The sequence below is a fragment of the Lycorma delicatula genome, chromosome 2, assembly GCF_047948215.1.
Source record: "Lycorma delicatula isolate Av1 chromosome 2, ASM4794821v1, whole genome shotgun sequence".
NCBI lineage: Eukaryota > Metazoa > Arthropoda > Insecta > Hemiptera > Fulgoridae > Lycorma > Lycorma delicatula.
In genome coordinates, this window is record NC_134456.1 from 10333061 (window position 1) to 10349715 (window position 16655).

Below are 16655 nucleotides of genomic sequence, written 5' to 3' on the forward strand. Positions count from 1 at the left end.
ATAATTAATTTTTATACATAATACATAATAATAATAATAATTCAACTTCATTTCTTGAATTTAGGATAGATTTTGAGTCTATAGACAATAGAATTATTGATTTTTTACTATTTTTTCATTCTTTAAATGCAAAAAAACACCACGGACTGCAATTGTATTTTATGTAATTTAGAGAATTACATACTAATTAATAATAGATTCCATAAATGGTATTAATCATTTGCTTTATATCTACCAAATAATTAAAAAGTAAGTATGAACATATGCATAAAGAACTTGATTGCTCCTGTTGAAGAATTAATGCATATGCATTAAAAATAATATGAAATATTATGAATTAGCCAGCCAGCTGGCTAAATTATATCAACAATATATAACTATATATTTAGAGATTACAAACTATTAGTAAGATATTAAAATAATTATTATTAATAAATAGAAAGTCAGTTTTGTATATTATGTAATGATCTATTAATTATACTAATTAAAGTTCCACCAGCTGAGGTGTGGTGTATGTTAAAGACAAATATTTAGACTAGTTATTAAAAATCTCTACAAAACACAAGGAACTACTTACATGAAATTAGATTAAATTTATATGTTTAAAATTTGATATCAATGTTATGACATGTTTTAATATTTAAAGGTTTTTAAACGTTAACAGCAATACTATATTTTAACATGAAAGTTATAAAAATTGTAACTAAATCTGAACTAAATTTTACTCCAAGATAAGCTTCTTGAAAGACTGGCACTAGGAGCATGTTTGAATTGAATTGTCAAAGATCTTTTTAATCTATGATGTGTTCAAAAAATGTATTGATCAAAATTATATTTGTGCTTCTATTAAGTTATTTTTTTGTGTTAATATATTTTTAATTGCTGAGTGTAAATCTAATGTGCAACCTTTGTTATTTATGTGTAACAAATGAAGACATACATAAATGTCAAAAACTAACATAAAAATTGCACATGCAGATAATAAAAAATGAAATTTAAGTGCTATTGAACAACTTGTAAGTATGCAATAAAAAAAAAAAAGTTTCTGAATTAACAAACATAATTTAAATCACACGTGTTCTTTGACAATATAATGAATAACCAGTATTTAATAAACCTTATCTAAACACTAGTACTACATGACATGGCATAAAAGTGTTCAGCTCTTCCAAAAGCAAGAGGCTCTGAAAAGCTCTAGGACATATAGTGTAAAGTTTTTGTACCTTTTACCTTAAAATACAGCATGCAATATTAGATTTTTAAATACTTTTCAATTTATGTAATGAGAAATAATAAACATATAATTTTATAAAGTGCAAATAAAGGTTCTTGTCGGTTATCTGCCCACCACATAATTTTCCGTTCCGATGAATTCAAACTATAGTTAGTTATTAGAGGAACTTATTAGATTAGAACTTAACCTTCGCTCACTAATGAAACTTAACCTTCGCTCACTAAGTGAGCGAAGGTTAAGTTTCATTGGATTATACCTATAATTTTACAAATACAATAACTTCATGTGGCGCCGTGAAGTTTGCGAAAAAGATGCGTTTGATGCTATAATTGAGGTGATTAAGGGCACTTGGCCGCCTGCAAAAAGCATGTGAGATAAGTTGCAATGGATTATAGTAGTAGACTAGCCGGCGGTTTAATTAAAACATTGATTTAAAAAATGATTGTACATGGCAGGCAGATAACCAATAAGTACCTAAATAAATTATAAAAAGATTCTTCAGAATATCATTAAAATAAATAAATAGTTTTAGAAACTGCTTTTCCAACTCAGATGAAATAATGAATTTTCTATAAATTTTGATTTGAAAGGATTACATTATTAAATCTAACTGTTTATGTATCTTTTAAAAATGAAGGTTTTTGATCCTCACATTAAATTTCATTCTACACAAAATAGATAATTTTTTTATGCACAACATACACACTCACAGAACTGTTTAATTTTTCCGTTTTTTATACATCAGTGAATTGGTGAACCACGTACAAATATTTAGAAGATTCAAAAATACACCAGGTTTGATACCAATTTTCTTATTTATGAAGCCCTAGTGTATCCTGGGCTTATGTCAGTATTACCGTCAATTAGAACAAATGAAAAATGATGGAGTTGTCCCTTCATTAAAAAAGGAGGTTTTACAGATGCCGTTGACTTCTGGTTAAATCATTTTATACAAGTTTTGTAATTTAACTCTTTCATAAATTTCTCAACTGATTTAACAAAATAATGAAAAACTATTCATTACAGTCACTCAGAAACTACATTTGGTGATTATTTGAACAAATCCTTTTTTTCAATTATCATTTTACTCAAAAGAATAAAATCTGAATAATTTTTATTTTGTATAAACAAACTTGGGAGTAGATTAGTTTCTGTACAAGAGACAGATGTTCAGAAATCATGTAAAACTACAAACATTCATTGATAAAACCAAAATTTTAGGATATGCTACAAGTCCTGCAAGACTAGTACATATTTTACTCATTCAATGCTCCTAAACCAAAGAAACAGATTGTTGTATCCTCTTTTACAGTTAGTTTTTTGTTTGATATGCCAGGTTAGATATCTTATGAAGGAAAAACTTTGTTGTTTGTGATGGATGAATACAGTTAGATCTGGATCTTTTGAAATCAACCAACTCATCTGAATATGTAGATATTCATAAATTCTGCTAAGTTGGTGTTGAAAGTAGATAACTGCTACTATCTTTTTACTACAAAACATTGTTCCTTTCTCCAATATAAGTTTGGGACAGCTGGCAAGTAATCATTTGTTGATTTATTTAGCACCCTTTGACTTATGTGCAGAATTATAGAAGTGTAAGAAAACATTTTATATAAAATTTTATAAGACTTATATTCTGTTTTATAACGCAACTTTTCTGCAGAAGTTTATTTCTTAAAAATCCAATTTTGCATTCCTTTAACCGAAGTTCAGAATTTTAAAGAGGATACCCATTAATTTTTTAATAAGGTTAATACAAACATTTCTTTAATGAGTTCAATACAAAAAAATGACCTAATCAAATTTTTTGAAATGAAATAGTAAAAAGAAATAATGAAGAACCATTTACAGAAAACTGAAATCTGTATCTAATTTAAATTTTGATCGTTAAGGAAAAATTATTATTAGTTCATGATAAGGAATTTTTCATACAACTAAATAATATTAATTAAAAAATAGTAAACAGAAGGACTGCTTTAGCAATTTAATATTGAATGCTTTAACATTTAATAGGCAATAACTTCCCTGCCTACTGCATAAAATTTTCTGACTATTTATAATGTCTGAAATATTACTGTAAATGAGTCTGAAATATTTATAATGAGCAAACCTCAATGTGTCACTGATATGATTGCCGGTGTTAGCAGTTAATACAGTTTAAAAATAACAAAACACTACAAAAAAATGTATACTTGAATTTATGAAATAAACAAATAAAATGAAAACAAAAACCCTAATAAAGTCTTCCTATTAATAGTTCTAGAATTTTTTTTTTGCTTTATTTTTTTTCATCTTTTATGATTGCATAGGATCACTTTAGTCAGTCCATTACCCAAGTCTTTTTGAAGGACAGTCTGGGCCTTGTGGTCCTCCCATTATTTTTTTATACGTTCAGATCTCCTTGCGCATTCTGATGTTGAAAATTTTTGTGTTGTGAGTTTCTTTCTTGCGAATGTGAAGTGAGAGTTTTTGTCTTCGATTTTTTCATTCATCTTGTTTGTGATGTCTTCTGAAGTAAGGCCAATTTTCCTCAGATCCTCCCTTATTTCTCTGATCCATCTGCATCCTCTCTTGGTGTTTTTCAAATCAAGATTGTACTGTACCAGCTATTTCAGAAGTCTCACATCTTGCATCCTCATGATGTGTCTAAAGAATTCTAGTCTCCTGTTTGGCATGGTATCAGTGATGGGTTCTAACTCTTTGTACACAACTTTGTTGGGCACGATCCACCACTGCCCATCATTCTGGTACTTTTTATTGATGCAGATTCTCCCAATTTTTCTTTTGATTTTTTGGAGTCTGTCGGTCTTTGATTGTTTGGTCAGATGGAAGAATGTTTCTGCCACATTAGTGGCATCCGGTTTTATAACTGTGTTGTAATGTCTTACTTTTGCATTTATGGATAGACAGTTTAGGTGTACAAGGTTAATTTTTGTGCTTTAGGTAGATTGTTTATTCTTGTTTGGATTGAGGTTTGTTTTATTTAGGTTGTTTGTTATTACTTCTCTGAACTATTTAAATTGACTACTATTTTGACTTTATTTATGTTTACTTTTTTTAATTGTGTTGTTTTTTGGGTGTAATTTCTGTCTTTTCGAATAATATTTTGTGGCCAATTTTTTTTTTGCTTTATTTTTTAAATACAGGTAGAACTTTAGTTAGTTTTTTCCTTAATTATTTTTTTTTTTTAAACTATACTTATATTTTATTAATTCCTTATTATACACACTGATGATGCCTAGTCTTTTTTTAAGTGGTTCTTAAGGATTTCTTTTTTTGTTATTTTAATTTCAAAATACTTAATGAAATACATTTGCATTAATTTCAAGGGAATTTTTACCAATATTCTCTTCCATTCTGTATACTTTATACGATAATTTTTTCTATTTTCTAGTCTTAAATACAAATATATCATTAATAATACATAAAAACAAATTAATTATTTATTATTTTTTTTAAATATACATTTATATTTTACTTTAAGTTCTTGTGTTTTAATAGAAACTTCAGTATTACTTTAATAAGAATTAGATAATAATTAGATATAAAATATGAGTACTATCAAAATATCATTGACTTCTTTTGAATAATATGGTATTTATAAAGAATCAAATATAATTTTAATGTAGATTTAAACAATATTTAATTAAGAAATTATAATATAGATTCTTTATATAATTGTTGTTAATGGAAGATTTTTTTTATGTAGAAATGAGGTGAAATAGTTTTATATTTTTATAAATAATAAAAATACTATAAAAATCACCTTCATTAAAAAAATTTATATAAAAAGAAATATTAATATAATTTAATTTACTTTTTAGTTTAGAAATATTTTTATTACAATCTAACCTTAATTAATTGGTTAATTATTATTGCAGTACTATAATACTCATTAGTATATATAATTTACATTAAAACATTCATTATCTACAGTATTCTTTTATATTTAAATAATTTTATATTAGAAGATAGCATTCACTTCCAAATATTAATAATATAAATCTTAGTTTTATTACACGTTTTAGTATATTATCTTATATAACTTAATATATCCTAAAATTACATAACTGGTATTAATTGTAGTTCGTAATTTCTATATGAAAAATTATTGAGTCAAATGTATGTATTTTTATGCTGGTATAATTCAAATTTAATTGCCATTATAGGTAGTAGTTTATTTTTTACCATTTGTAATATAATTTTAATAAAATAGCTCAAAAAAATAGATAAATTCTTTTTTATTTGATGTCCATTTAAGATCCTTTTTATTATGCACAAATTGTACCTCTGAGCTTCCCAGAAATTTGGTCCAGTGATTTGTAGAAATAGTCCATGTACAGTAAAAGTCCATCGCAAGATTTGCATCATATATTGTTCTTTCAATTAGGTTGAAGAAGAAAAAGTCCATTCTTTTGAAATTGTCTAAGTGTTAAAATGTGCAAAGCTTTTTCAGCCAAAATATTCAATATTTATCTTAAACATGCAATGCCTGGCTGTAAAAGATCCAATCTAACGTAAATCACTGCATTTCCCACGGTTAACAATATATTATTAATATTGTCATGGTTATGTAAATAACTTTTAGAAAATTTAATAATAAAATTGAAAATATCAAGACCCATGGCTTCAATTATTTTAACAAAAAGAATAAACCAATGCAATCTATAACATTACCACACAAAACATGCCTGTGGTACATCTGTACCACAGGCATGTTGATGCTGCTTTTATCAGATGGTGTACAATGCCACCTACACAACAAACTAGGCCCTGGACAGTATACCAGTAATCAAAGATGAAACTGAAAATCATTTGCACCCGCCCAGGATTATGGAAGTATGTGTTCAAGATGTTTTAAATAAAATAAGAAGGCATGTGAATGCAAATCCTACTGAACAACCTGCTGTAGTGGAAATAAATGAAGTATCGCAAGTCAATAACAAAGAGGTTTTGCCATCACTAACACAATGAAATGCTCTCACTTGCCTTGTATCCTACCAACAAAATTGAGTCTATTCTCCAACACCATTAACTTTTTTTCTTTTTTTTTGAGGTGGAGGAACCCTATGTATGGGCACCAAAGCAGTGTCGAACTCGCTAACAGGTTCTGCAAGCTGTTACAGAAAATGCATATGTATTCCTGCACACTCCCGACTAAACCTCCACTCGTGGTGACCCACCTCCTGGGAAACCGCTAATAAACCATTACATAGGAGGGGGGGAAGCACCCACACACACATTTGGTCTCCACAAGCAAACATCATCTATACCAGACCACTACATGCACACACTGCAAACCACAAATACCTAAAGGAGGAAAACATCCAGAAAAATAGCACACCTGACAGGTTCTAAGACATACCACACACATTTATACAATTATAAATCAAGCCAACACAAGACAAACGTACAACAGTCATGAAGACATGGCCACAAGACATAACTTATCCACCAAAGCACACTCAACAGTTATTAAATTTTCACAATCTCACCTAGAGTACACAAACACACACATCTCAACTACTTACCAACTTATTACTTGCCCACACGACTGTCAACCATAATCACTAAAAAGTGAGCAACGCCATCAGGTATCGGGAGTGGAGTGTCCACGGCCTCACCGCACAAAAGTCTTCATGCTCGAGAGGGCCCCCAAGGCACTCAGCTGCAGACCTGTCCAACCCGGCACCCTCTGATGCTTCATTCCCTTGCAGGTCGCGCCAATGCTTGCCATCTCCTACGAAGTTTTTTCTGTGTTTCTAAATTCTTCTACAACTTTTTTATTATAATTTGCAATAATAGTCCACTGCTTCACACCTTGAAGCACTATCTGCTGAAAATCCTCAGTTCTGAACATGTCCACCCAACCCAGGGCATCCAGCATGGACCTCTGCGCATCCTGAACCTTGTACAACAGAAGAAGACATGGTATGGAATTTCCTCTACATCACAGGCCAGACAGCGGTCTAAATTGTCAAGAGCGAACCTAAAAAGATACAACCTATAACCACCATGCCCAGCCAGGAATTGTGAGACTATAATCAATTGATTCATGAGTTCTACCTCACCAACGCCTTACATTTCCATTTCCTTACATTTCAGACAGTAAGTCCACCGACCTTTCCCTCCCGCATCTTACCATTCTTGCCAAGTATTCATCAACTCTTGTAAATTGGCCGCAATCAATCTTTCTTCTCCAAAGAAGGAAGCATCCTTAATTCTCTATGCTTCCTTCTGTGAGCAATTAGCAGGTCAATTGGCATAATACCCGCCAGCACCTATGCAGCCTCCTTGAGACTGTATGATAAGTTGCCGAAATCCGGAGGCAGCATCTCCTATGCAGTGCAGCAAGTATTCCCAAATACCTTTTATACCTCAGAACATTTGCCCAGATCTCTGCTCCATATAAGAGGGAAGAATATACCAGACTTGATAATAACCTCTTCTTGAGTTCTCCAGGCTCCCTGGTGTTCGGAAGTAAGATGGCAACCACATGCATTACGTGTTGCAGGCGTCTCTGCTCTCTCATAACTTTCATAACATGTTCTCTGTATCTCAATCAAGCATAAATCCAGATGCCAAGGTATTTAATGGCCATTCTGGAATCAACCCTCCTTCCCGCCAGTTCTAGTGACAGTGTTTGACGTCTTTTCTTAGAGGTGATAAGTACTATCTCCTTCTTTTCAGGAGCCATCCCAAAGTCAATCCCAGCCAACCAAGTGCTGGATCCTAGTATACAAAGCCCGAATTTTATCCACAACCTCTCTCTTTGTGTTAGCCCCGACTGCGAGTACTAAGTCATCCGCATAGCCAACCACACCACCGTCCTCTGGAAGTGAAATTTTAAGGACTCCATCATATACTGTATTCCATAAGGTTGGTCAAAGGAGCGATCCCTGCGACACACCCCAATCAATGATCCTTACAATTGTGCCATTCTTCTTCACCATATAAGTTAATCGCCAGTCTCTTAATTAAGATATTTTAATAGATACGCAGGAACCTGTAGATTCTGGAGAGCATTCGAAATGACAATGTGAGAAATGCAATTGAATGTGTTTCTCATGTCCAATTACACCAATGCACACATTTTACGCTTTGCAAGATACATCCAAGCCATGCCTATCACCTCCTTCACCACATCAAGTGCAGACATGCCAGCTTGAAAACCATAAACACCATTAACTTTAGGCCAAGTTATAATTAAAGAACTATACACTAATATATTATAAGGGAAGAAATTTCTTATTTATGATTATGGTTTACACAACAATAATAAAATTGTGATATGTTCAACAATAAGAAACATACAACTTCTTTCTGTGAGAGACACAATTTTCAGTGATGCTAATCAGTGAAAAATAGTTTCTAATTAGTTCAACGTAGCTTAGTCCGAAATTATGTATTTCCACTTCTTTATTGCATCACAATTCAGCAAACTGAAGCAATATATACTATGATATATCAAGAACTGATTAATTATGCACAGTCAATAATCTTGTTCTAAATATAACATTCTCAGTATCAGATTTTGAGCTGGCAAACATTAACGCCTATCAACAAGTTTTTCCAGATATCAGTATAACAACCTGTCTCTTTCATTTTACACAATCCGTTTGAGGAAATGTTACAAAAAAAGGGGCTGATTGAATCATACTTTGATATGGATCATCCCTGAATAAGACATCAGATACAAGAAATGATGGATGGCATTAACATTAATTCTTTTGCAAGATTTAACTATGGTATGGGAATTATTAAAAGATAAGTTCAATGAAGAAGTGCTGGAGGTAGCGTCATACATTAAAGATACTTACATCATTGGCTGGCTTGCAAGAGGTTGGCCTGCAAGAAAGTTGTGGCTTCAATAAATGCTCTTGCAGTCATAACCCCCATATTAAATATAAAGGCTGGTAATCAGCTGAAACCTGGGTGGCTAGGGACCGCCTGGGTTGTTGACTGGCCGAAGGTAGGCGCTTAAGGCAGCGTGCCTCGGTTAGATCTATTTGGTGTTATTTTTTGTTGGAATAAAGCTGTCGGCGGAGTTGCGGCCGCTGCCAACGGGCATAGTTATCCTTGTTCCGTGGGGTGCGGTCGCGCTTCGACGAGGGCGTTTTGTGAGCAAACGACACTGTCGGCGGGACGTGGCTGTGTGCCGCTCCGGTGGTGGGCAGTGGCGTTTCGACGGCGGTTATGAAAGATGGTGAATGTCACGCGGGACTCCGCGATGGAGCTGCGTGGGAGTAGGCGTTCGCTCCCCTCTCCCGGGCAGACCGAAGCGGAGTCAGTTATTAAGCGGGGTTCGTTAGGAGAGCTAGGACCAAATTTCGCTGTGTAAACTTTAGTGGGAAGTTTTGTTGAAGTAGTAGTTACTCGGATCTGAGACATTCAGTAAGTTGGCTCATTAATTGTTAGGGCCAGGCGCAGGGTCGTCATTTCGCGGTTAGGCTTCTAGCTTAGTTCCTGAGGGCGACGTGGTAGCTGCAGGTGTCCGTTGTCTTCATTCTGAAGGCATAAACACGTAAAACTATCTCGGAGTGAACTTTACCGATGCAGATGTCCCTCGGGGCATCTGCATCGGTGGCATCTCTGCGGGACCTGAACTGAAAGATTCAGGTTTAGGTACAGGTTTAGGTTCAGGTTTAGGTACAGGTTCAGGTTCAGGTATAGGTTCAGGTTCAAGTTTAGGTCCAGGTTCAGGTTCAGGTATAGGTTTAGGTCCAGGATCAGATTCAGATATAGGTTAAGGTTTAGGTTTAGGTTTAGGCTCAGGTTCAGGTATAGGTATAGGTTCACGTTTAGGTATAGGTATAGGTTAAGGTATAGGTCTATACCTATACCTTAACCTGAACCTATGTTCAGGTTCAGGTTCAGGTTTAGGTATATGTATAGGTATAGGTTCAGGTATAGGTATAGGTGTAGGTATAGGTATAGGTTTAGGTCCAGGTTCAGATTCAGGTATAGGTAAAGGTATAGGTATAGGTATAGGTTTAGGTCCAGGTTCAGATTCAGGTATAGGTAAAGGTTTAGGTTTAGGTCCAGGTTCAGATTCAGGTATAGGTTCAGGTTTAGGTACAGGTTTAGGTTCAAGTTCAGGTATAGGTATAGGTTCAGGTTTAGGTATAGGTATAGGTTCCGGTATAAGTACAGGTATAGGTTCAGGTATATGTACAGGTTTAGGTTCAGGTACAGGTTTAGGTCCAGGTTCAGGTATAGGTATAGGTACAGGTTTAGGTTTAGGTACAGGTTCAGGTATAGGTACAGGTTCAGGTATAGGTCCAGGTTCAGGTTAAGGCCCAGGTTCAGGTTAAGGCCCAGGTTCAGGTTCAGGTTAAGGTATAGGTTTAGGTATAGGTTATGTTTAGGTTTAGGTTTAGGTTTAGGTATAGGTTCAGGTTCAGGTAAGGGTACAGGCTCAGGTTTACGTCCAGGTTAGGTATAGGTATAGGTGCAGGTTCAGGTTCAGGTTTAGGTTCAGGTTCAGGTATAAGTACAGGTATAGGTACATGTCCAGCTTCAGGTACAGGTTGAGGTTCAGGTTTAGGTACATGTTCAGGTTCAGGTTCAGGTATAGGTATAGGTTCACGTTTAGGTATAGTATAGGTTCAGGTACAGGTTCAGGTTTAGGTTCAGGTTCAGGTATAAGTACAGGTATAGGTTCAGGTTTAGGTACAGGTTCAAGTACAGGTTTAAGTTTAGGTTCAGGTATAGGTTCAGGTTTACGTTCAGGTTAGGTATAGGTATAGGTTCAGGTTTAGGTATAGGTATAGGTTCAGGTTTAGGTATAGGTATAGGTTCAGGTATAGGTTTACGTCCAGGTTAGGTATAGGTATAGGTTCAGGTATAGGTATAGGTATAGGTGCAGGTTTAGGTAAAGGTATAGGTTCAGGTTCAGGTTTAGGTATAGGTTCAGGTTCAGGTATAGGACCAGGTTCAGGTTTAGGTCCAGGTTCAGATTCAGGTATAAGTTCAGGTATAGGTAGAGTTTCAGGTACAGGTTTAGGTACAGGTTCAGGTATAGGTATAGGTTCAGGTATAGGTATAGGTGTAGGTCAGGTTCAGGTTCAGGTTTAGGTACAGGTTCGGTTTCAGGTATAGGTTCAGGTTCAAGTTTAGGTCCAGGTTCAGGTATAGGTTCAGGTTTAGGTTCAGGTTAAGGTACAGGTACAGGTTCAGGTTTAGGTTCAGGTATAGGTTTAGGTTTAGGTTCAGGTTAAGGTATAAGTAAAGGTATAGGTTCAGGTATAGGTACAGTTTCAGGTACAGGTTTAGGTCATGGTTTAGGTCAAGGTTCAGGTATAGGTATAGGTTCAGGTTAAGTCCAGATTAGGTATATGTATAGGTTCAGGTATTGGTATAGGTATAGGTTCAGGTATAGGTATAATAGGTATAGGTATAGGTTCAGGTTTAGGTATAGGTTTAGGTTCAGGTATAGGTATAGGTTCAGGTTCAGGTTTAGGTTTAGGTATAGGTATAGGTTTAGGTATAGGTATAGGTTCAGGTATAGGTTTAGGTTCAGGTTCAGGTTTAGGTCCAGGTTCAGATTCAGGTAAAGGTTTATGTTTAGGGTTTGGTTCAGGTTTAGGTTCAGGTATAAGTACAGGTATAGGTTCAGGTATAGGTTTAGGTCCAGTTTCTGATTCAGGTATAGGCTTAGGTATAGGTTCAGGTTCAGTATCAGGTTCAGGTATAGGTTGAGGTATAGGTTCAGGTATAGGTTGAGGTTAAGGTTTAGGTATAGGTCCAGGTTCAGGTATAGGTCCAGGTTCAGGTTCAGGTATAAGTACAGGTTTAGGTTTAGGTTCAGGTTCAGGTATAGTACAGGTATAGGTATAGGTATAGGTCAGGTTCAGGTTCAGGTTCAGGTTTAGGTTCAGGTATAGGTATAGGTTCAAGTACAGGTTTAAGTTTAGGTTTAGGTACAGGTTCAGTTTAAGGTTCAGGTTTAGGTACAGGTTCACTTTAAGGTTCAGGTTTAGGTACAGGTTTAGGTTCAGGTTTTGGTTTAGGTTCAGGTTCAGGATCAGGCTTAGGTTCAGGTATAGGTCTAGGTTCAGGTATAGGTATAGGTATAGGTTCAGGTATAGGTATAGGTTCAGGTTCAGGTTTAGGTCCAGGTTCAGATTCAGGTATAGGTTTTGGTTCAGGTTTAGGTTCAGGTATAAGTACAGGTATAGGTTCAGGTATAGGTTTAGGTCCAGTTTCTGATTCAGGTATAGGCTTAGGTATAGGTTCAGGTTCAGTATCAGGTTCAGGTATAGGTTGAGGTATGGGTTCAGGTTAAGGTTTAGGTATAGGTCCAGGTTCAGGTTCAGGTGTAAGTCCAGGTTCAGGTTCAGGTATAAGTACAGGTTTAGGTTTAGGTTCAGGTTCAGGTTCAGGTATAGTACAGGTATAGGTACAGTTTCAGGTACAGGTTTAGGTATAGGTATAAGTATAAGTTCAGGTTCAGGTATAGGTTCAGGTTTAGGTACAGGTTCAAGTACAGGTTTAAGTTTAGGTTCAGGTATAGGTTCAGGTTTACGTTCAGGTTAGGTATAGGTATAGGTTCAGGTTTAGGTATAGGTATAGGTTCAGGTATAGGTTTACGTCCAGGTTAGGTATAGGTATAGGTTCAGGTATAGGTATAGGTATAGGTTCAGGTTTAGGTAAAGGTATAGGTACAGGTTCAGGTTTAGGTATAGGTTCAGGTTCAGGTATAGGACCAGGTTCAGGTTTAGGTCCAGGTTCAGATTCAGGTATAAGTTCAGGTATAGGTAGAGTTTCAGGTACAGGTTTAGGTACAGGTTCAGGTATAGGTATAGGTTCAGGTTTAGGTACAGGTTCGGTTTCAGGTATAGGTTCAGGTTCAAGTTTAGGTCCAGGTTCAGGTATAGGTTCAGGTTTAGGTTCAGGTTAAGGTACAGGTACAGGTTCAGGTTTAGGTTCAGGTTTAGGTCTAGGTTCAGGTATAGGTATAGGTTCAGGTTTACGTTCAGGTTAGGTATAGGTAAAGGTTCAGGTTTAGGTATAGGTATAGGTTCAGGTATAGGTATAGGTATAGGTTCAGGTTTAGGTATAGGTTCAGGTTCAGGTATAGGTCCAGGTTCAGATTCAGATATAGGTTTAGGTTTAGGTTCAGGTTAAGGTATAAGTAAAGGTATAGGTTCAGGTATAGGTACAGTTTCAGGTACAGGTTTAGGTCATGGTTTAGGTCAAGGTTCAGGTATAGGTATAGGTTCAGGTTAAGTCCAGATTAGGTATATGTATAGGTTCAGGTATTGGTATAGGTATAGGTTCAGGTATAGGTATAGGTATAGGTATAGGTTCAGGTTTAGGTATAGGTTTAGGTTCAGGTATAGGTATAGGTTCAGGTATAGGTTTAGGTTCAGGTTCAGGTTTAGGTCCAGGTTCAGATTCAGGTAAAGGTTTATGTTTAGGGTTTGGTTCAGGTTTAGGTTCAGGTATAAGTACAGGTATAGGTTCAGGTATAGGTTTAGGTCCAGTTTCTGATTCAGGTATAGGCTTAGGTATAGGTTCAGGTTCAGTATCAGGTTCAGGTATAGGTTGAGGTATAGGTTCAGGTATAGGTTGAGGTTAAGGTTTAGGTATAGGTCCAGGTTCAGGTATAGGTCCAGGTTCAGGTTCAGGTATAAGTACAGGTTTAGGTTTAGGTTCAGGTTCAGGTATAGTACAGGTATAGGTATAGGTATAGGTCAGGTTCAGGTTCAGGTTCAGGTTTAGGTTCAGGTATATGTATAGGTTCAAGTACAGGTTTAAGTTTAGGTTTAGGTACAGGTTCAGTTTAAGGTTCAGGTTTAGGTACAGGTTCACTTTAAGGTTCAGGTTTAGGTACAGGTTTAGGTTCAGGTTTTGGTTTAGGTTCAGGTTCAGGATCAGGCTTAGGTTCAGGTATAGGTCTAGGTTCAGGTATAGGTATAGGTATAGGTTCAGGTATAGGTATAGGTTCAGGTTCAGGTTTAGGTCCAGGTTCAGATTCAGGTATAGGTTTTGGTTCAGGTTTAGGTTCAGGTATAAGTACAGGTATAGGTTCAGGTATAGGTTTAGGTCCAGTTTCTGATTCAGGTATAGGCTTAGGTATAGGTTCAGGTTCAGTATCAGGTTCAGGTATAGGTTGAGGTATGGGTTCAGGTTAAGGTTTAGGTATAGGTCCAGGTTCAGGTTCAGGTGTAAGTCCAGGTTCAGGTTTAGGTTTAGGTTCAGGTTCAGGTTCAGGTTTAGGTTTAGGTACAGGTACAGGTTCAGGTTCCGGTTCAGGTATAGGTACATGTTCAAGTTCAGGTTTAGGTAAGGTTCTGGTTCAGGTTTAGGTATAGGTATAGGCATTGGTTAAGGTTTAGGTATAGGTATAGTTTCAGGTATAGGTATAGGTTCAAGTTCAGGTTTAGGTATAGGTATTGGTTCAGGTATAGGTTCAGGTTTAGGTATAGGTATAGGTTCAGATTTAGGTATAGGTATAGTTTCAGGTATAGGTAGAGGTTCAGGTTCAGGTTTAGGTTAGGTTAGGATATGTTTTCTTGAGCTTAAAGGAGAAACAACATGCGGTAAAGGTATCTTAACGCTCAGTATTAACCATCTAACGATCTGGTATTTCGGTTAGTTTATTTTAACGCATTAAATCTGACTAGTTCTTTAATGATTACTAACAGTCAGGATCTAAAAGAATTTTTGTTTTAAGTATTCAATCACACGATAGGTTGTGTTTACTGGTTGATCAATGATTTGGTTTGTTATTGTTTCTGTGTGTAATTATCACATCAATATTGATAGTAAGTAAATTAATTTATTTTTTAATATTTGCTTTTCTTTAACTCACAATTTTTTTTTCATGTTTGTCCTCAAATCTTGCATCCTTAAGTTAACATACTTCCTGACATTGCCTGTTGATGAAATTTTGCATAATTACTAAGGCCAGGTAACAGTATAATATTCTATTACTTTTGCAAGCATCCCCCCGTATTGAGGGAATTTAAGAGTGAGGGTTGTAAAAAATTGCAATATCTGCAATACAGCTATATTTGCTATACTTGAAAATTTGATAGTTTATAAATACATTAGAAATTTCAAAATATGATGTTATCTTTTGAAATCCAAATTAACCTATAATTAAAATAATGCAATGTATGATAATAATTTGATTAAAGTATGACTAAAAAGTATAAAACAACTTTTTTTTTTACATATTTGTAATATTATTAATATCCACTTGTTTTCATATATTTTCTACACCATGTGAACTGTAGATCAGTACATGTTTGCGGACTACTGTTGATTATTATATTACATTTAAAAAAGTAAAATTAAAAAGTCTTTAAACCCATTATCTCTTGACGGGACGCCTGAGTCCGGCAAGTTTTGGTGCTTATAAAAGATTTAATATGTTTACAGATGGACTAATCTGCTGACAGGACTCCTACATCCTTTTTATGTTAGTATAACAATGTAAAGGAATGGAATGGAATGGAATGCAAAAGTGGCGGGAGTTTCACAAATTCTCCGTTCAAATCGCAGAGCCTGGACAGTGTCCCTTGCTCCTGTATGATTCTGTAATCGGGCGTGTTTAAGGGTTTATTTAAATGACGGGTCTAAGTTTCAAGTTTTGTTATATTTTATGGACGGATTTATGATTTGGATTCCATATCTGTTTGGACCAGCGTTCTCAAACCCATTTCTGGGTCCGGGTACAGGTTTTAAAACCTGTGCACCCGATGTAATTCCCCTTCAGACCATCCGCTGAAGTCCTTTTGGTGCTAGCGCTTCATAGGCTAGCAGGAATACGCCACAACGGGGCCCTAGTTTTTTTTTGAGGGAGCAATGAGCCCCTTTTCCAGAGGGAGTCACAATAGCTGATTTAATTTATTTAATTGTAAGTATTGACATTTTTTAAGGTATGGATAAAGGAGAAGATCTTCATCTACTTCTTCGATGGCTGCCCATCAGGTTGCTTATCTGCTGGGCTCTTTTTCCGGAATCCAGTCCGTGACGTCGGGTCGCGTAGTGGGTCTTCTTTCTTCTTCTTCTTCTTCTTCAGATGACCTCTTCGTTCTTTTTTGGCGTACACTTTCCGAGACTCGGCAGTAATCGAAATTAAATACCAATAACCTTGATGTTGCCGTTGCCCTGAAGGGCTGAACGTGGGAAAGTGCAGGTTTCTTCTTTCTTCGTTCTTCTATGCTGTCGGTGGCTGCTGGGCTCGTTCCCTCTTCTTTCGATCTTGAAGGGAAAGGAGATAGGGAACTTACAATTGTGGTAAAACATCGCGGTTTGGGAGCGGCGATCGCCTTTTGTCGAAGAAGTAAGAGCGGATTACTCAAACAACAAAAATTAATCTTCCAGATATACGTGTGTCCAGGAAGGGTTTGGAGGGACCGCGTGGCCGCAGTGAAGAAACCAGTGTTATGTTGGCTGTGGTGGC

The 16655-nt window shown here is 35.7% G+C and overlaps 1 protein-coding gene across 1 annotated transcript; it reads right to left on the bottom strand.

Annotated features, from left to right (window-relative positions):
• Positions 1–13459: 13459 nt before the first annotated feature.
• Positions 13460–13816, bottom strand: LOC142319832 (uncharacterized; the record flags this gene model as incomplete). Its single annotated transcript, XM_075357505.1, has 1 exon — positions 13460–13816. A coding segment is annotated over one exon (357 nt), but the record flags the coding sequence as incomplete, so codon positions are not given.
• Between the last annotated feature and the right edge of the window lie 2839 nt (positions 13817–16655).